A 21,877-nucleotide genomic window follows, 5' to 3' on the forward strand; every position below is an offset into this window, starting at 1 on the left:
AAGTTCAAATGCTGCCTACAGATAACTTAGCTTCTACGAAGAGCATCTAAAACATTCTTGCTGCCGGATGTTTGTGAAGCGGCGTCCTTTAGCATCCTAGGGACATCGCATCTTTCTTGAGACTACCTTTCACAGCCCCCTTAAGATGTTGCCAAACGCTTCGAAACGCATCTGCAATGGAATATAGCGCGTCATTATTTTTTTAGGCAGTTAAAGGAACAGTAGCAACGGTAGTTTGAGTGTTCTATGTGTCTAATTTTTATAGCAGGAATTTTACCGCAACATGCGCAAAAGACTTTGTGAGAAGGCAGTCACCAGAAAAACGCAGTTATTCTAAATTACAATTCTTCTTGGGCGAAAGGGGAGCAGGTCTCAAAAACCAGGCAACGTTTGCGGTTACTCTGTGACTGCCTCTCTTTGCGCTTTGTTGCTTTTGTGCAGCGTTATCATCATCATACAGTGCAAAGGGACAGAAAGCATTGATTTATTATTTATTTACAAGTACTGCTATCAGAGCTGACATTTTAGCAGTGTGTAATACAGGAATAAATTTTGATAGCCAAAAGCAAAAAAAAAAAACATTCTGATTCAACAAGCGCACTACTATACACAAAGTACCTTGATGATGGAACAAATATATATGAATGTGAAAAAAACTGCAGGAAAATCTATAAAACTGCATCATTGTCCACTCAACTTCATTCATAAGGATTCCCAGGAAGGAAAGAGGACTTGATATATTTATTGCGAGGGGAATGAAAAGTTATTTTAATGGCTTGCCTCAGTCGTGTAGCCTATCTTGTATAAAAAAAGAAATTATGTAAGGAATATCTACTTTGTAATGTTATTTTATTAACTGAAATAGAAATGTCAGGCTGAAAACTACTTTTTTTGTTAATGTAAATAGTTTGTTTTGCTAAAAGATGTAATTGAAGTGCATTCAAAGCTGTTATAGATGAAATTATCTGACTTTTTTTTCTCCATTCACAATATTGTTAATATGTTTCTGATTCACGGTGGAAGGAAAGCTCAGGAGAGGCCCTCGCTATCCGAGCTGCACGCAAAAAGTGCGCCGCAAGTCATGCCCTTTCGCACGGTCTGCTGGGAGTCTGGCTGACGGCGCAGCCAATAGTAACGTTCGGCGCAGCGTCGTCGCCTCCTGCATTGCCTGCTGCGCATGCGCAAGAGCACCTAGAAGACCGGGAGTGGCAGGAGGAGCACAGGGAGCCTTCACGTAACCGCCTCTCCTGAGTTCTTCCCTTCCACCATGTCCTCAGTGGAGAGGTACCCGATAATAGCCGCATAATTTATTATTCCGTAGGTGTTTACGTTTCCTTTATTTTAAAACAACGATCAAAACTTTCGGAACTTAAAACTGCCATTCGGAATTCACCCACGCGCGGCAAGTAATTAATGATTGAATTTCATCTCCTATGCAGTTGCGGCCTCGGTTTCAGCAGCCGAACGGTGGTTGCTACGTCACAAGTAGGCTTGAGATCAAGTGAGGCGCACAAAAACTGTAATATAAGCGCTGTTTTTTAATTGCCGCCGTTCCGGATTCGGAGGTACCAAGCATATCTGTTGCAATAATTAAAATGAGGTCGAAGATTAAGTATACAAAAAAATGAAGCTCCCACAAAAAACACGCACTCAACAAAGCCGCAGTCAACAAAGAGAGAGCGGATACAATGGTACCCCCCCCCCACCTCTAAAAAAATGAACAATGATAGCCCTCAGCTTAAAGCCGGGAACGTCACAAGCACGAGAAAGAAAACAGCGTGGAATATATCATAGTATCTTTAATTTAATATCCCCGAGGTACATGTGAACTATGAGGGAGCCCACGGTGTAGGGCTACGTATTACGTTCGACCACGTCGGGGTCTATAACGCACGTGTACATCACACAGTGCACAGTTATTGTTACCTTCCATCGGCATAAGGCCGCTTCGGCCGGGATTCGAACCCGCGTACATCGGCACTGGATACACCACTGTAGCTAAGGGGGATTGGTAACAAAAAATTAGGAGTATTTGGGCGCGCCCTGGAACGCAATGACATCCAAAACAAAAAGAAAGGAATGCGCTAACTCGCTTTGGCAGTGTTATTATTCATTGAATAAACGAGTGCGAGTGAACGGCGGGCGGAGTTTCGGTCATTGTGTCTGCGGTACGTTTTTGGTGCACTTGCATGGAATTCAATCGAGAAAAGGAGCATGGACGAATTGATACATTTGCGTCGTGACAGAATGACTTCGTGCCAGATTGCAGAGCCCGTAAGCTAGACTGTGGGGTGGTACTAAAGCGCGCTGACCTCACTCGCTCTCCTGTGCCACTCATTGAGACTGTGCGTCCTGTTTTCAGTAATCTTAGAGCACAGTTGCAGCACTATTTTATTGGCTGAAATGAAAGCTGGTTTTTGAGGAAAGGGAATGGCGCAGTATTTGTCTCACATCGCGGTGGACACCTGAACGACACCGTAAGGGAAAGGATAAAGGAGGGAGTGACAGAAGAAATGAAGAAAGAGGTGCCGTAGTGGAGGGCTCCGGATAATTATTTCGACCACATGGGGATCCTTAACGTGCACTGGCATCGCACAGCACACGGGCGCCTTGTTGCGTTTCGGCTGCGTCGAAACAATGGTTGGTTTCGAGGAAATGAAAGGTGTGCGAGCTGTTTGAATACGCGGTGGACACACCAACTACGCCATAAGGGAAGGGGAGCATGGAAGGAGTGAGCGAAAAAAGAGAGGCGGCTGCGTTTTGTTGGAGGGCTCAGGAATAATTTAGCCTATGTGCAGCGAGCTCATTAACTTGCGCAGAAAAATCTGAATCCGGAATCCCTTGGCAGTTCAGTCTAGTACAGATGGTTCACATCAGGTGTTTTCGGACTAGCTGTGCAGTACCGATAAGATATGCGAAGCGACCCTTTGAAGAGAGCTGAAGAACAGAAGCATTGAAATGTACGCTTTGTCGTCAAATTACAGTGGCAAACAACCACTATAGAACGATACACCGACTTAAACATCGGTGGATGTGTGGCAAGTGAACAGCATAGTATTGGCTTATTGAACCGCAGCGTAGTCCTCTCTGCAAGGCAATGTTTACAGGCACGGAAACCAGGCAGCGCGTCATCCTCCCTCCTCTTGAACTTCTTCAGGACACTGGCTTGGACTTCGAGTGGTGAAAGTGGCAGTGAACATCTACTGTGAGCGCTTGCATGCGCTGTTACACAGGTTTGCTTGGTCACAGAACTGCACCACAGGACTGCCGCATTAATTTATTTCATACTGTAGATAATGTTACAGATCCAAGCAGAACGAATACTTATGTCGATATACGGATACAAGGGCAACAAGTAAAAATAACTACAAAAAAGGCATGCAGGATGACTATGCGCTGACATTAATCGTGTCGCTGAATTCCACTAGCGAAATTCCGGTTACTTTAATTACTTTTAAGCTGCCCTCATGGAGTAGCAGTTGTCAGTAGAATAATCGCAAGGCTAACTCCACCTGCTGTTTCCGAAAGCTTCAACAGTGCACGTTCAATTTCATTTATGCCTCGATCGAAAAAAAAAACATGCCTTCAAGAAAACAGCGGAAAAAGTACAGGTGTATGGAGACATTTCAAACACCGCACAAACAAGCGTCACAGCGTCGTGGTTTCTGAACGCTGCATTCCAGGAAGACCACTGCCCATTCGAAGGAACTGTCGAAAGTCAGGTGGAGAGAAAAGATTACGAAGTTTCTTTGGATATGAGTGGCGGCAGCTGGAGAAGAAAGTGGACAATTGGAGAGGATTAGAAGAGGCCTTTGCCCTAAAGTGGATGTTCTGTTCTATTCTCAGGCAAAGTGGAACTGGCGGAGCAATGAAAGCTCATTTATAAGCGCAAGGTAACTGACACAAGGAAGTGTAATATTGAGAGAACCTGCCATTCTCTAAAGAACTAAGGCAGCCTAAAAGCGACGAAGAGAAAACTAGGCAAAGTCAAAGATGTATGTAACGTCATTAGAGAGCTTTAGTTTCACGTACGTAGAGGCTTCACGTACGTAGAGCTCTTACGGGTGACCAGTGCGCATGCGCAGAACGCAGAGGGTATGCTCGAGTCTCACGTACGTACGTGAGATTCGGATCTTTACGTTGCGGTCTTTGCGTTGCTTGCGTACGTAGCGTTGACAAACATGGCGGCGCCCAGCCCGCCGCTTCACAGCGATAACAGCTTCGTCGCTAATCCCTCGAGGCGATATCGTGTTCTAAACTGTTGTATTCGCCTTCGATTTGCCCATTCTTACCCTCGCATGAGGTTTCAAGCGACAAATAGCTTTTGTTTTGCAGACAGAAGGGCGATTTTTCAGCTGCTAAACCTCGTCGTCGTCATAGCAACGGTCTCGCTATGAATGGCTTGGCTTAAAGACTTGTCTTGGATGATTTAGGCTACAGCCAGTGTCTGTGTTTCTTAGTAGATGGCGCTAGGCGTAACGCGCGGCGTGCTTCGCGTACGTGTAACTATAAGGGTTTCAAACGACCTGCGTGCAGGCTACGTAGACTTCTCACGTTTGCGTACGTGAACCCTCTACGTACGTGAAACTAAAACTCTCTATTAGCAATATGGCTGAGATAGATAAAATAACAGAATTCTGCACAAATCTATGCAGCAGCCAATATAATCGGAGCGTTCATGAGGGAAGCAGTAGCGCAGAACAATTTGACATCCCGCCAATAACAAAAGAGCAAGCAAAGAATGCCTTAGGAGGAATGCAGAGGGCGAAAGGTGCTGCTAAGAAAAAGGTAACAGCAGGTCTGGTGAACGAAGGTAGGAAGATTGGGCTAGAAACACTAGCCACCCTCCGTACACAATGCTTCCTGTTGAAAAATTATTGAAATGTTATCGGTTTACTTCGGAAAATTGGCGTTTAAATAGCATTGTTTTTTTGTTGGTGAAACGTTGAGAGTTTTTGGGATTTTCTGAATATTGGTCATTGAAGTAATGTTGAAATTGTTGTGAGTGCTGGTGTGTTGAAACTTTTCGTTTTATTGTGGTTGTTTTCTTTGGAATTATTGAAAACTGCCAATGCACATAAGTTAAACAGAAATACTGTAAACTTTTCCGTAAAGAACTTCTCCTTGCAGTTGAAAGCAACTTGGCTGATTTATTTAAGCATTGTGATTTAAGAACAGTTGAGGAAAAATGTATTTTAAATCGGTAGGAATAAGCATGCGAAGGTTGTTATCATTCGTGACTAAAATCAAGGTCAGGGGGAAATTTCATCCGCACTGCGAAGGAGCTCGCTGAATGGCTATAGCGCTAAATGCGAAGAGGAGCGTTCCCCGTCTCGAGTTTATGTCCAAACTAAATTATAAGTCACAACTATGTGGCGAGAGCCGCCACCCGATTTAACGGTTCAGCCTCGATCATCCATCCAATTAGAGCCCATGTAGTTGCTCCACTGCACAGGAAAGCTCGGCTTGATCCTTCCTCGCTCCCGTTCGTGCAGTAGCGGACGTGTTGGCTACGCAGTAAACGGGGCCTCTTTTAAAGGAAGTGGTGCCCGCGGAACCGCAGGTGGCATCCAGCCGGACTTATACCGCAAGAAGGAGGCCGTGTTCTTCCAGTCACGCGACGTCTCGGCCCACTCCGCCTCGGCCAACTCTTCCGCCCCGACGCACGCCGGAAGGCTCCATTTCCGCCTCAAGTACGACTTCGACAAGTCCGACCTGGTCGTGCACGTCATTGAAGGTGAGTCGGCCGCCCTTCTTCCTTTTCGCTCCCACGCGGCTTTTCGTGGCTCCCGAACGCGGTGGGACCCAAATAGCAGCTCCCGAGAGAAAAAAGTACAACAGCTGTATCTTACCGCTGCTCACCTACGGGGAAGAAGCGTGGAGGCTAACGAAAGGGGTTCAGCTTAAGTTATGGACAAGGACAGCGTTAAGAGACCGGAAGCGGGCAGAGTGGGTGAGGGAACAAACGCGGGTTAAGGACATCCTAGTAGAAATCAAGAGAAAGAAATTGGCTTGGGCAGGGCATGTAATGCGAAGGCAAGATAACCGCTGGTCCTTAAGGGTAACGGAGTGGATTCCAACAGAAGACAAGCGTATCAGTGGGCGGCAGAAAGTTTGGTTGGCGGATGAGATCAAGAAGTTTGCGGGCATACGGTGGGCGCAGCTGGCAAAGGATTGGATTAATTCGAGAGATATGGGAGACGGCTTTGTCCTGCAGTGGGTGTAGCCAGGCTGATGGTGATGACGCTGATATTGATAAGACCTTCGCGAGTGGACGGACTTATGCGTTGCACCGCATCGCTGGAGTCAAGGTTGTGTTGCTCCGTTTTTTAAAACTATGGGTCCCGGTACAGCAGAAGGTAACCAGCACAAGTGCTGCACAGGTGTTGCGTAAGAGTGGCTAACTGGCAGAGTTAGCAACGGTCTGTCGAAAATTGAAGCACATGCACGCAGAAACTGGACAGAAGCAGAAGACAAACACAGCGTCGCATTAGCATTATAAATGTTGGAAACAAAAGAATGCGAATGTAAAGATAAACGTTTCCAAGCTGTGCATCTATGGCTACGCTGCTCTCTGGCTGCTATGTGCACGAGGCGCAGGCAAGCTGGAAGTAATTACAGCAGGTGTACACTGAAGTCCAGCAAGCAGTGTGCGGCCGCCCAATTAGGAGAGGTCCGTAGAAGAAAACACTGAGTGCCACGTTGGGTTATCATAACTTACGGGTAAACGCAAAAACTTTGGTAGGTTGGCTCACGCACTGTCTGTGTATTTGTCAATGCAATGCATAATAACAATCCTTCGGCAGATATAAACAAAGAGAAGAGCCTCAAACCCAATTGAAAGCAAATGAAAATGATGCAGGAACGACATTTTTCAGGATTTCAGGATTTTTCAGGAACGACAATGAACCCCAAAGAACGTGGCTTTTGGTTCTAGTCTATGGTTTTATATGCCACTTCGATGCTCTGACTACATTTAGGATCACAAAAGAAGGTCGACGTTAAAAAGCATATTTGGTTTTGAGTGTTCCTTTACCCAAGTCAGTTTTGTTTCCGCTCTGAGAGTACATTGTTGGAGTATTTGCAAAAAATTGACTTTTCTCCCGCGTTATACAATTTCGCTATGGCAAAGGTTTATAAACCTTTCAGATGCCTACATGCTCGGTGGTCAATGTTTTTGTACACGCCGGTGACGTAGCGCTAGAGCTCGGAATTTCATCTTGCCCAATTGTTGTGCTGACACAAATTATCCAACAGCGAAATTTTCACCAGTTCTGCTAATATGTTGCCGTGTCATGCTCCCCCTTATCACTTCGTCCTATCAGTGCAGCGCCTCTTAACGATGTCGTACAAAATTCAAGCAATTTTGTACGACATCGTACAAAATTCACGAAGATCACGAGATTAACAAGGTCACTGTAGAGAAGCATCAAACCACTGGCCATCGTTTCGGAATCGCTTTTTCTGTACATAGACTGCAGTTATTCTTTAATGGAAGGAAAGCAAGTGATGCCAACCGCCCATCGGCCTGCTCGAACAGATCTGTACATTATTGACTGAGAAGAATAGCGCTAAGACGGGACGAGTACATGGAAAACACTGGCCCTATTAGCTCTGTTGCATCCTTTCCCCCAACATCTCCGAACCAGTCCGAATCAGCCCTCTTCCAATACATCATTGAAACATTTTTATGCGTTCCGCCCGACGCGCTGGATAAGTTGCGACTTCTTAGGTTCGCTATTACATCGTGACAGCTATATCTAAAAGCTAACACTGAATCTCGAATAGTTATTATTACTTTAATGTCCTGCATCAAAACAAGCACAATCTATGGCTAGCCGCCGCGGAGGATCAGTGATTACGGAGCTCGGCTGCTGACCCGAAATACGCGGGTTCGATCCCCGCCGTGGCGGTTGAATTTCGATGGGCGCGAAATTCTAGTGGCCCATGTGCTGTTCGATGTCAGTGCACGTTAAAAAAACCACGTGGCCGAAATTTTGGAAGCCCTTCACTACGGCGTTCCTCACCGCCTGTGCCGCTTTGTTATTTCAAACCCCCATACAACAAACCATAATCTTTATTGCTACATAGGTTAGCACGTGTATAATTTTACACTCTGGCGCTGAACCGTCTCTTCTGGACTGCAACAAAAAACTTTTGGTTCGCAGAGCGGGTTCCACACTGCTCAGATTTCTGCCCTTAAAAAGAAATTTTCGGCTTTTGTTTTCGCGAACGCATCCTTTTGTGAGCTGTCGCGTTTAAACACAGAGGAATGTAACAGATGAGCTTAGACGCCGACTCTTACGTAAGCGCCGCAACGGAACCAAAATGCAAAGAAATGCACTGATATCGATGTCATGTTTCGAATGCAGCTGGTGAACACATACACAACAATTCTAGACAAAATATTTTTTTGAAAGGGAAATAGTTTATGAGCGCAATTTTTTAGATATTCTAAGATTTCAATGAAACTCAGCAATACTCCGCAGACCTCCTGTCGACAGGCTTGATTTTTTTTGTTGCTATTAATGATTTCGCCACCGTCAAAAGCGTTCCTCATCGGCTTTCTACGGCAGTCTGAACTGCTGGATGCGAGCAATCGAAACGCTATAAAAAAAGGTTTTGCTACCTATCGAGAGAATTGATCCATACCTTCAATATTTATTACCAGTACCTTGTAGTTTTCCAATATGGAAAATTTTTGTCCAAGAACATTAGACATGACCTTCTTGTTTCTCTTGTCCACTTTATATGACGCCTTTTCTAGCATCAAAAATTACGTAGAAGTGATGCAGTAAGGTTGATGGTAGCAGTTCTCAAGCGCTGATTCAGAGCCTGCATACTACACCCACTGCAAACACCCTGGAAAAGCGCTAGACTGCCCGCTAACTGCGTTGTTAACGTTGTTCCGGCTTGAGAAGGAAGTTCTTTTTTTTTTCGGTTTAGCCCGACGCGGCTAATCTCAGCATTGTACGGCAGGCAAGCTGTTTATCGCAAAAAAAGCCTTTACTCGGAATGTGTTTGCTCAATCGAAAGTAGGGCACCTATCTGCTTAAGCATTTACTGTAGTCCCTTTTAATTAAAGAAATTGTCTCACATCTGGTCTTCAACTGTTAAGCGTGCCACGCATTTGCTAAATTAATGTTTATTGCTCAGCAAATTGAATGCATTGTTAGGCGTACTTGTGCGCAACATTAAGGTAAAAGCGTCATCGCTTTCCTGTCGAGACTACAGTCACTTGCCTCTTCGTGGGCCTACATCGTCCTTTATCTTCAAATTTGGTCTGCTGACTAATGGCACCCCTTTTCCGGTTTTTCATAGCGATGTCCCTCCGACACTTTATTCGATAGGTTTTCAAAACTGAGTGTCGCAGATTAGGCAGCCTTCGCTCCTTCTCCAGAACTTCGCCCCGTCTACACCGGTGGTCTAAGTTCCCACCTTCAGTGAATAATCGTCGCTATCATCCGGATGTTCCTGACGACCGCAATGAAGATGATGAGGAGGATGATGCACTGCCATCGCCTTAATACAATACAAATACAAACTACCAAAAATTGTAGTCTGTGGTAACGGCATGTTTTTCTATAGTTTTGTAGTACTTTCCTGCAGCACCTTAGTTTTATCTGTCGTTCTTTTCTCTAGTCACTACACGCAGTTTCGTTGTTAATGCAAGTTTTGTGGCAAAAGCATTACAGAAAATTTTTGTGCAGACAGAAATTTTGCTGTTCAGTTTTCCGACTGAGATAAACACGCAGATCGACGCATATATTCATACCGCTTGTACACGATGGCTTCCGTGAAGAGTAAAACATGCACATTGTCGGGCTATACACTCGTCCTTATCATGTGATTATGCTTATTGGATGATGATAATGATATTGAATTTTTATGGCGCAAATGCGTCTGTGGCCAAAGAGCGCCATGGCCTAAGTATTTTCGTCTTCTTAAGGAGAGCCCAAATACTTATTTCCCAAGCATTTCACCACAAATTAACCGAGCATCAAGCCAAGGGAAATCTTGTGCCCATTGTGTCACCGGGGGTAACCAGCGGCAGTTATGCTTACCGGGATGAGGATACGCGCACAGCCACAAACTGTGCATGCTTGTCTCTTCACTCGCAGCGGAAACCACATTTTCACTTACAAGGCGTTTCTCACAATTTGAAGGCAAGTAAGAGAAAAACTGTTAAACCTGAGCTTACCGGCTAAGTGCACTAATCAGCGAAAGCTGATTGGCATTAGCAGCCGAGAAGTCTAGAGTGGCAAGCCCGTTTTGACGTTGCCCGGTAGGGCGTCTCACAGGCCCGTTTTGGCGTTGTTGCAAATGGGTCACAAGCCCCAAGGGTAGCGTTGGCCTGGCGGCCTGGGGCACAGCTGGAAACATCCGAAGGTCCTGGCAAAGGATGAGTCGACTGCCAACAGAACAACTTGTTTATTCTAGCATCGCAAAAGAGCAGCCGGTCAGGGCGACCACGTTACTCGACGGAAGAAATCGAAGTCTCTTCTTGGCGTCCGGGGCAGCTGCCTTTATACCCTCGGAGTCGAGGGCAAAAAGGAACGGCTCGGGATGAGGCGCACGAGACGGCGACGCACGGACATGTTGAGACGTGACGTGACGCGTCCGCCGAGCCGGCGCCAGTCAGACCTCCTCGCCTCCCAGTTGGGGAGCTCCTCTCCCCGGCTGCCGCGCTTTGACAAGCGTGGGCACCAACATGCACACACACACACACACACACACACGCACACACGAAGACACGTGGCATTGAAACCTGCCTGGACGCGCCTGGCGGGAGGCGTTGCGGCAGCACTGAACGGGCCCAAAATGACCGCCACTTTGAACGAAGCCCCGGCGTCCGTTGCATCCGCGCCTTCTATACCGCGCGTCGTAGGCGAAACGTAACAGACCGCCCCGCCGGGAGAAGGAGATCCCGATGGTCAGGGGACTGCATCCGCTGTCCGGAGGGATGTCGCTCGATGATGCTCGTAATCGAAATCGGTCGTCCCTCGGCGTTGCTTAAGCGCAGCGCACAGAGAAGGCCTCGTTCTCAGGTTCAGGTTCACACAGGACACTGCAAAGTGACTTCGGGAGAGTTGCCATTTTTGTTCTCGTTCCCAGCAAGTGTTAGAACTACGCCGAAACGCAACCGCTCAGTCAGCAAGCACGAGACAACCCTCACTAAGCTCTGCCAGGCTCTTTCCCCTTTTATACTACTGCCTAGTTCCTTACAGTAGTCAAGCAGCACTCAGAACGCGTCCACAAATGGGAAAATTGCACTAGAAAGCACGTCATCACTTTGAAACACTAAACAAAAGCAATATGTTAAAAATCCTGCCTCAGGAAGAAAACATCAGTAACAAACAACTTTGAGGCGGATTCCTACGTTAGGGGCCTCGATTTAAGCCATCGGCGTTACTGTTGAGACTCCCCTTTTTGTAACGCACCTCAAAGGAATATTGTTGCAAAGCGAGGCTCCACCGCAGGAGGCGGCCATTTTTGGGAGAGATTGGTCTGCAGCCATTGGAGAGGGCAGTGATCCGTCTCAATGATAAACCTCGAGCCGGCTAGGTAGCATGACAATTTCTGAACGGCCCACACGAGACACGCACACTCTTTCTCAGTGGCGCTGTACGCCTGCTCACGACAGGTCAGCTTACGACTAGCATACAGGACGGGGTGTTCCACTTCTCCATTTTCCCTTTGGCACAGTACAACGCCCATGCCTCGCTCACTAGCATCGCACTGAACAACGAAGACTTTTGTGTAGTCTGGTGATCGTAGCACAGGCTGGCTTGTTAGGGCGCTAAAAGCTCTTTCCTTTGTCTCGCCACAGACGACTGTTTGGGGCTCTGTTTTTCTTAGAGCATCCGTCAGGGGAGCCGCGATATCGGAGTACCTGGGGATGTACCTCTGATAGTAGCCGGCGACACCTAAGAACGACCGAATATCGGTCTTCGTGCGCGGTTGCGGGAAGTCTCGCACAGCGGCCACCTTTATTTCAGAGGGGCGGCGACGACCCTGTCCAATCACGTGACCGAGGTAGACAACCTCGGCCTGTGCTAATTGGCACTTGGGAGCCTTGACTGTCAAGCCCGCTTCGCGCAGGCGGGTTAGCACTGCCCGCAAGTGTGCCATATGCTCAGACCAGGATGCGGAGAATATCGCTACGTCGTCTAAACACGGTAAAGCGAATTCTTCCTGTCCCCGCAACACTTTGTCCATGAGGCTTGAAAAGCAGTATGGCGCGTTCTTCAAACCAAAACTCAAAACTTTAGGACGGAATGTTCCCATTGGTGAAATGAACGCCGCATACCTACTAGCCTCTTCTGTAAGTGGAACCTGCCAATAACCCCTGGCAAGATCTAGGGTGGAAATAAACTGAGCGCTACTAACTTTCTCAAGGCGCTCCTCGATGTTAGGGATCGGATAAATTTGATCCTTAGTGATGGAATTAAGCCTGCGGTAGTCGACGCAAGGACGAGGTTCCTTGCCCGGTACCTCAACTAAAATCAAAGGGGAGGTATAATCACTCTCAGCCGCCTCAATAACACCGAGCTGTAGCATTTTCTTTACCTCAGCCTCCATAATATCGCGCTGGCGGGGTGACACCCGGTACGCCTTGGATCGCACTGGCTCTGGGGAGGTAAGTTCTATTTCATGAGTAAGGACAGAAGTCCTACCAGGCCTCTCAGAGAACTGACCTTGAAACTCTTGTAAGAGTTGGTGTAGTTCGGTTTTCTGCTCAGGCGACAGCGGTGATTTAATGATTAAGTCACTAATGACCTGATCAGTGCCTTCCCTGTTCGTCACACAGCCTAGTCCCGGATGCTCGACCGGAAGCTCTTCGGGAACGTTTACCATAATACACACCACTGCTTCCCGTTGTCTATAGGGTTTGAGCAGATTACAGTGGTAAACTTGCTGTGCTTTCCGTTTTCCCGGCAGACTCACCACGTAGTTAACGTCCGACAGCTTTTGAACAATCCGTGCTGGGCCCTCCCACTGCACGTCGAGTTTGTTTTTTAGCGATGTAGCGATGTGCGCAATATCATTACCTCATCGCCCACCTCAAAACGACGGGCCCTGGCTGTCCGATCATAATAAACCTTGGCCCTCTGCTGGGCCTTTGCCATTGCTTCACCTGACAACTCCTGTGCCCTTCTTAAGCGTTCGAGGAGCCTAAGCACGTACTCGACCACGACTGGGTCGTCGCCCCTGCCTTCCCACGAGTCTCGAAGCATGCGAAGCGGAGACCGCAGCGAGCGACCGTACACCAGCTCAGCTGGCGAAAACCCCGTAGCCGCATGCGGCGCGGTCCTTAATGCAAACATCACCCCAGGCAGACACATCTCCCAATCACTTTGTTGTTCAAAACACAATGCTCTCAACACGCGCTTCATGACGGAGTGGAGCTTCTCAACAGAATTCGACTGTGGGTGGTACACTGAGCTGTGTAACAGCTTTACCCCACACCTTTCGAGAAAGGCTGTCGTCAAAGCGATAGTAAACACTGGGCCCTGATCTGACTGGATTTCCGCAGGAAAACCAACTCGCGCAAATATGGACAGTAGTGCATTGACTATCTCAACTGAGCTGAGTTCTTTAAGCGGCACTGATTCAGGGAACTTTGTCGCTGGCCAGATCACAGTCAAAATCTGTCTGTACCCCGTGGCTGTTACCGGCAGAGGTCCCACTGTATCCATAACGAGCCATCTAAAAGGCTCCGTAATGATAGGTACCAACTTCAACGGCGCCCTCGATTTGTCCCCTGGTTTGCCAACCCGCTGACAGGTGTCACTTGTCCTCACAAAGTGTTCTGCGTCACGAAAACACCCTGGCCAATAGTACTCTTGCAAGAGACGGTCCTTAGTCTTCTTAACTCCTAGGTGTCCGGACCACGAACCGCCATGCGACAAGCGCAACAGATCCTGACGGTAGCACTGAGGCACGATCAGCTGATCGAACTCCACTCCCCTGCGGTCTAGATACTTCCGGTACAAGACCGCACCTCTTTCCACAAAACGAGCATTTTTCTTGGCGATACCTTCCTTGACATTGCAGCGCATGTTTTCTAGGCTGCCATCCTTTTTTTTTTGCTCGGCTATCAAAGCCGACCGGCTGACTTTTAGCAACCTATTAAGTCCATCTGACGTAGGCGCGATGAGCAAATCTGCAGATAGCTCTTCTAACTTTCCCGTGTCGGGCATTTCCTCTCCAGTACCTGGTGCCTTCAACGCTACAGGCTCAATTTTATTCAGTTCGGACGTGCTCTGAATATCAGCTTGCTGCGCCTCCGACCCTTTCTCATTGTTCGACAACGTCGGCCCCGCAACTACCGCCTTTGCAGCGAGCTCCCGAACTCTCGATCTGGTTAAGGCCTGAACGCTAGCCTCACCAAACAAAAGCCCCTTCTCGCGCAGGAGGTGATCGGACCTGTTCGAAAATAGGTACGGGTACTGGGGGGGCAGCATAGATGACACTGCGGCCTCCGTCTCAATTGCTCCGAAAGGTCCTTCAATAAGCACTTTTGCTACGGGCAGACACACGCTATGAGCTTCCACGGCTTGCTTGATCCATGCGCACTCGCCCGTGAACATATCAGGTTCTACGTAAGAGGGGTGAACTACATCCATTGTAGCTGCGGAATCACGAAGCACTCGGCACTCTTTCCCGTTCACGAGGAAGTCTCGCATGTAAGGCTCGAGAAGCTTCATGTTCTCGTCAGTGCTGCATAATGACAAAAACACGACTTTTGTTTTGGTTTCTGGACACTGCGCCGAAAAGTGACCCGGCTTCTGGCACGTATAACACACGCGCGCTTGCCTCTTCTAGAACCGCTTTCTGCGTTCGGCTTCGGCTGCCGCCGTCTCCTTACGTTCGGTCGGACTGCTTTCACTCACATCCGCACTACGTGTGTCCTCCCTTGCTCTCATGGGTGTGAACTTCGGCCTCTCAGACTTGGAGCAAAATTCACCCTTTTGACCCTCCTTAGCTCCGCGAGCCCGACGCGTCACAAACTCCTCTGCTAGCTCGGCGGCTTTAGCCACTGTACTAACGTCTGGCCTATCCAAGACCCAGTACCGCACGTTCTCAGGTAACCGACTATAAAACTGTTCCAGCCCGAAACACTGCAGAATTTTCTCGTGGCCACCAAACGCTTTCTCTTCTTTGAGCCACTCCTGCATGTTTGACATAAGCCTGTAGGCAAACTCTGTATATGACTCACTTCTGCCTTTTTCATTTTCCGGAAACTTCCGACGGAACGCCTCCGCTGACAGCCTGTACTTTTTTAGCAGACTCGATTTCACTTGGTCGAAATCCTCTGCCTCCTCTCTCTTCAAGCGAGCGACTACGTCGGCCGCCTCGCCAGGTAACAAAGTGAGCAAGCGCTGTGGCCACGTTTCCCGAGAGAACCCCTGCTTCTCGCACGTCCGCTCAAAGTTAACCAGGAACAAACCAATGTCCTCTCCAAGCTTAAACGGCCGCATCAGGTCAGTCATTTTGAACGATACTCGTTCTCCTGCAGCGTGTGCCTGACTTCCATTACGAGCGCGTTCCATCTCTACCTCGAGACGCTTCATTTCCAAAGCGTGTTGACGGTCGCGCTCTTCCTTCTCTTTATCTTTTTGTTCTTTACGTTCGCGCTCGTCTTTCTCTTTTTGCTCTTTACGTTCGCGCTCGTCTTTCTCTTTTTGCTCTTTACGGTCGCGCTCGTCTTTCTCTTTTTGCTCTTTACGTTCGCGCTCGTCTTTCTCTTTTTGCTCTTTACGTTCGCGCTCGTCTTTCTCTTTTTGCTCCCTCTCCTCAATGGTCTCAAGGCATTCCGACAGCTCGTCATCCTCAGCCTCCAACTCAAGAATAGCCCTTAGCAGTTCTGGTTTTCTGAGTTTGTCTGAGACATCCAGACCCAACTCTCTTGCAAGCTCCAGCAATTTCGGTTTGCGCAACGACTTCAAATCCATGGCTGCTCCGAATGCTGCTTTCTCTACTGCCTACTATTGTCTTGCCACAAACTAACCCGGCAGCAACGACAACACAATTACCAGCTCTGTTTCTGACACTAACAAAAGCCTGACAAAACTCAGAAGAAGAAAGTCCCGCACTCACCAAACCTCGCAGCCAAGAATTCAGCGCAGTCGTTCCGCTGCAGGCCACCAGTCATCACACAGGGCTCGTTGCACTGTTCCCGGATGGTCGTTGTGCTGCTCAGCATACAGTTGACCGCATAACTTCGCTGCTGGCCTCCGTTGTCGCGATCTCACCGCTGGCAACCAGTTGCAAATGGGTCGCAAGCCCCAAGGGTAGCGTTGGCCTGGCGGCCTGGGGCACAGCTGGAAACATCCGAAGGTCCTGGCAAAGGATGAGTCGACTGCCAACAGAACAACTTGTTTATTCTAGCATCGCAAAAGAGCAGCCGGTCAGGGCGACCACGTTACTCGACGGAAGAAATCGAAGTCTCTTCTTGGCGTCCGGGGCAGCTGCCTTTATACCCTCGGAGTCGAGGGCAAGAAGGAACGGCTCGGGATGAGGCGCACGAGACGGCGACGCACGGACATGTTGAGACGTGACGTGACGCGTCCGCCGGGCCGGCGCCGGTCAGACCTCCTCGCCTCCCAGTTGGGGAGCTCCTCTCCCCGGCTGCCGCGCTTTGACAAGCGTGGGCACCAACATGCACACACACACATGCACACACGAAGACACGTGGCATTGAAACCTGCCTTGACGCGCTTGGCGGGAGGCGTTGCGGCAGCACTGAACGGGCCCAAAATGACCGCCACATTGAACGAAGCCCCGGCGTCCGTTGCATCCGCGCCGGCTATACCGCGCGTCGTAGGCGAAAAGTAACAGCGTCTATACGCTCACATGCATACTGAGCCTTTTTCCGCTGGCGGTATTCGTTTCGATGGCGTTACTGGCCCACCTCACGGGTCCAACGCACGAAGCAAATAATCTAGTCTTCGTTGTTGTCTTATTCGCACTGCAAACTCCCAGCTAGTTGTGAGTAAACACGCATAGTTGGCTGCCTCGGTCAGCTGACACCGCAATAGCGCTCTGAAATACGTTGCGGTGGTGTCTACCTAACCCGTTACGCATAAGGCATTACATGGCTGCCGTTTTACCCTCTAAATTGTTCCTTCTAAATGGCTTCTATAAAGAAATGCTTTCGCGGGAAAAATATTGCCGTTTCGTACGCAAATAGAACGAACAGCGTGTGGTTATTGACTGCGCTAGTGGAATTGAAGAATGTCTTGTCCTGCCTTTAATCCTGTAATAAGGGAAAAACCGATCATGCAGATTTCGTTTTGTTCACAGTACTGCCCTAGTGTTTGATGAAATGGCGCAAGGGGCGAGGACGTAGACAGAAGAGGACTAGCACAGCACTGCCTTGCAACTGATATTTTTGCAGAAATTTACCTGTTTATATACCCATGGCTTGATGCGTCACAGATGGAAACAGGTGCGGTGCGCAAGCCGAACACCAAAGCTACTTATCTTCTTTACGCCTTGTCAAGTGGGACAGTGTTTTTATAATTCAAGCGCAACAAAGACAGAACACAGAATAGGAGAAGGACGGGACATGCGCTTATCCCTCCCGCCGTTTTCTTACTCTGTGTGCTGCCTTTGTTGAGCCCGAATTCTAGAAGCTATGCACCAACTTTCCCCGCTATGTGTTTACTGGGACAAAGTTAATTGAAGACATATGGGAGAGTCTTTGTCCTGCAGTGGGTGTAGACAGGCTGATGGTGGAGATGAAGAAGTGCACCAGCTTTTTGTCCGCTAACGAAAGCGGAGCTAACGTTTCGGTCGCCAAGATGTAAGATTCTTTAAGCCTCGATGGTCTCCCTCGTGATACGGTCACACTCGTGATACGGTCTGTGAGTCCTGCACTTATAAAAAAAAAACCTTCACACTATTTTTCTTGCGTATTTGTGCATTATATTCAGTAAAGTGTTAGGCTGCGGCCCTTGCTATTAGCTACATCGTTTTTATTTTCTCTTAATCCTTCATTCAAGCACCGCCCTATTCGTCCAACATATGCATATCTACACATAATGGTGAAAGCTCGTACACCACTCCCTGAGTGCAATCAACAAATCTGTTTTCATGCTTTGTAGTACATCAGACTTGGCCATATTTTGATTCGGAAGTTCATCGGACGTGTTCGGACGCACCCGATGCAAGCTGTTTCGCAACGACTCGCCTCTTGCGTGCTTCGTTTGCTCGGGGTATGTACGAAGCTGGCGAAAGAGAAACGCCACGAGACAGCGTTTTGTAGCGATAGATACATTACGGTAGCATTTCTAGCCTTCAGCGTGGCGGCGCCGCCACGGTTGCGTGGCTGGTCACGTGGTCGGTCACGTGGTGCGAAGCAGCTGCCGGAAGCGCGGCGCCGTGGCTGGTCGCGTGGTTCGTCCTGTGGTGCGGAGCAGCTGCTGCTGCTGGCAGCGCGGCGCGGCGCGGCGCGGCGCGCTGGCTAAACCGAGCTGCAGCAGCTGTGCGCATGCGCCGTGTCAAGTGGGACGAAGATGAAGAAGCAACGCCCAGCGAAACGGAGCGGCGAAAGACTGACTTTGCAATTCAACTCAGCAAGTTCCATTCGGCCAGCTGTAGCTATCGCGTCACTCCAGTTTTAACCAGAGCTAAACCACCAGCAATTTTTTGCGCGCCTCTTCTCCAGCTCCCTATTTAGCCCACAAGCTACTCACAAAAACTACAACAGGCCGCTGCATTTTCTCTTGGGACGGTGATTTTTGTTTGCGACAGCAGGGTGATGTATTGTATTGTAGAGCTTTTTAAAAAAGAACGCTGATGGTCACGAGGATTTTAACTCCACTGAGTGTGTGATGGACTCGGCGGATAAAAAACAACGAGATAGCTGTCACGCTTACGAGAATAATTAGCTAATTTTGTCATTTACCTTTTCAATAGAGAGATGAAGTGGAGAGGGAAGACAGGGATATTAGCCAAAAGAGTGTTCTGGTTGGCTGCCCTGCACTGGGTGGGGAATAGGGTTGAGGGGATTGTGAAGGGTAAGAGAGAAGGGGCGAGGGGCACAGTCAGAACTTGTCCCTAAGCCTGTCGCTCTCAGATAGCACAGCAGTGCCGTGTAGGCCTTGAGGGCAGTCGATTGCCGTGCCCACGGCCCCAGGATCTCATCCTCTGATAAAGGGCGAGTATCTAGGCGGACCAGAGCAGAACGCGGCGTACTCCGGACTTTTTAATATTTCACTTTATATGCTGCATATCGCAATCGCAGTCTCGAAGACTGTATCGATTGTATAGATTTGCAGAACTTGCCAAAGTGCAATAGGTCCTAAAGTCAGCAATCAATTTTGTCCTTTTTCGCACCTCATTCCGGAACTGTGCGCTCAGCAATATACAGTACATATTTAGAAAAAATGCCCCCTAGATATATTCTGAACGAAAAGGCTCACACATCTGTGGCTAATAACCAATAGAGGGTGGTCTCGAAGGCTGATTGATCGTACTGGCACTGATTGGCCTGGCGCAGCGTTTTTACTTTTTCTTAGCCCCGTCACATCGAAGACGTGATCTACTTCCGCTGGTCGCAGTTGAAGAATGGTCGTGGTAAAACTTTATTGTCATAAAGAAAACGAGGGTGAGGGGTTAGGCGTCATCTTGAGATATCTTAGTAAGGATTATTGCTCGGCGAGTTAGTATAGCATTTTTTGAAGCTTGAAAAAAATCCGCCTTGGCGCAAGTAGACTACCATAGACAAAAGACACAAGGACGGCGACAGGTGACTGGCGACATCCAGGGCCCAGCTCATTGTCCGGAGTTGTGTCTCCGGACCTGAGCTGAGCAACGCAGTATTCCACTGATTTTGTCTTGGGAGTCGAAATCCTTAAGGATGCGGGCCCTTAGAGTACTCGTATATTATGTGATTTAAATTCGCTTGAGAATAACTTCTGAACCAGCGGGTACATGAGGTAATGTATGTAGGGGTTCGGCGCGGTAGGGGTTTGCAATTGTCTCCAGCTGACCTGCTCCTACTTGGTTAGGGACTTTTGCGGAGGGGGGATATTTTATTCTTTTATTTCGGTAATGAAGTGTGATGTCTTGGTATGTGACCGTGCGCTGCCTCAGTGATCGAAGATGCGGGTCGCCCACTGCCGGTCGACGTACCCTCGGGCTTGGTTGTGCATGGCCATATTTCCCGTATGGGAGGAGTGGGCGGGGACCAATGTGATGCAGATTGTCTCTTTCAGTTGTTCTGCTTTGGCTGGGATGAACAAAGCTGGTGTACGGATTCTTCCTGTTACGAAATTTAGGATTGCAGACTTGGACTCGCTAAGAATGTATCCCGCCCTTGTGTTCGCAATGGCGAGTGAAATGGCTCCATCCTCAGCTTCTATTAGTGGAATGGTTTTAGTGACGATAGGTACCGAGATGAAGCAACCTTCAATGTCCATTAGAGCAAGTGCAAAAAAGCTGCTTGACAGATATTTTGCCGCGTCTACGTGGACTTTTGCTGGTAGAATGGAGCATGCAAGGGTTAGGTCTGGCTGCACGGCGGCCCTGACCATTGGTTGGGTGCGTATTTTTCGGTTGTGGGGGTAGGTATGATTATATAGTGTGCTATATTTCCAGTAATGGTCTGAATGTTGCTATGCATTGTGTTATATTCTTTTGCCAATTTGTACGGAATGCCATTTCCTTTCGCTGCTTGAGAAAGTCGCTCATACTGTGCAATAAGATATGCCTCCCTAAGCTCTTTTATAGCATTATGGGTTCCGAGTTGCACAAATTTCTCTTTTTTGATGCGGTTTTAGGTATCTGGAAGGCTGCTTAATCGCCGGACGTATGAGCTTGTTGAGGGACTCATTTTCGTCCTTTTCTGTGACGAGGAGATTTAGGTGAAGTACTGAATAGGTGATACGACTGAGAATGAAGGCTTGAAGGAGCCTTCGCGTATCAGCCTCTCTCATCCCTTAGTGCCTCTTCGTGAGTGTTCACATGAGAAGGTCGGTACTGGCACTACATGCCCAGACGTGGCTGAGCACCACATTGTTCCGGACGTTACTTTGGAAGTACATGCCCAGGACCCTAAGGGTTCGGACTTCCGGTATTGCCTGGTTATAGATCGACATTTGTATCCAGGGAGAATTCGAACCCTTGGGTTGGAATTTCATCACGAGCAGTTACAATTTTTGTGGAGAACAGGTTACGCCTATGCTCTTAGCGTGGGATTGGCTATATCTGCCGCGTGCTCTAGCGTGCTGAGGTACGCAGCGTGATGTCGTCAACATACAGCGTGTGCAAAAGTAGTGGGAATGCACTCGGCTTGTGAGCTAGAGGTCTGAGAGTAATATTAAGGTTAAAGCGGAAAGGGCAAAATATACCGCTTCTTAGAAGATATTCACCATGCGGGCAGAAACGTGGAGGCTAACGAAAAGAGTTCGACTTAAGGACAGCGCAGCGAGCCATGGAAAGGAAAATAGTAGGTTTAACGTTAGGAGACAGGAAGAGGGCAGAGTGGGTGAGGGAACAGACGCGGGTTAAAGACATCCTAGTTGAAGTCAAGAGGAAGAAAGCGGCTTGGGCAGAGCATGTAATGCGAAGGCAATGTAACCTACGGTTATTAAGGGTAACAGACTGATTCTAAGAGTAGCCAGACGTAGCAGGGGGCGGCAGAATGTTAAGTGGGCTGATGAGATCAAGAAGTTTGCCGAGATAATGTGGCCGCTGCTGGCACGAGATAGGGTTAATTGGAAAGATATAGGACTGGCCTTTGTCGTGCAGTGGGTGCAGTCAAGCTGATGATAACGATGATAACCGCCCCTTGGGGGGTGCGGGTGCAGCGTGAGTTAAGGGGGTTGGTTTCCACGGAGTCGAGTTGTTCGAGCATTGAGTCGGC

The 21,877-nt window shown here is 48.5% G+C and overlaps 1 protein-coding gene across 1 annotated transcript in view; it reads left to right on the forward strand.

Moving 5' to 3' along the window:
- LOC144103806 (synaptotagmin-5-like) overlaps positions 1–21,877 on the forward strand; it is a 90,837-nt gene that overhangs the window by 23,470 nt on the left and 45,490 nt on the right. Inside the window, exon 3 of the mRNA XM_077636507.1 lies at positions 5,564–5,737. Within this exon, the coding sequence (XP_077492633.1) occupies positions 5,564–5,737 (174 nt within the window). The remainder of the gene's footprint in view (positions 1–5,563; positions 5,738–21,877) is intronic.

Source organism: Amblyomma americanum, chromosome 9 (genome assembly GCF_052857255.1).
Source record: "Amblyomma americanum isolate KBUSLIRL-KWMA chromosome 9, ASM5285725v1, whole genome shotgun sequence".
NCBI classification, from domain to species: Eukaryota; Metazoa; Arthropoda; class Arachnida; order Ixodida; family Ixodidae; genus Amblyomma; species Amblyomma americanum.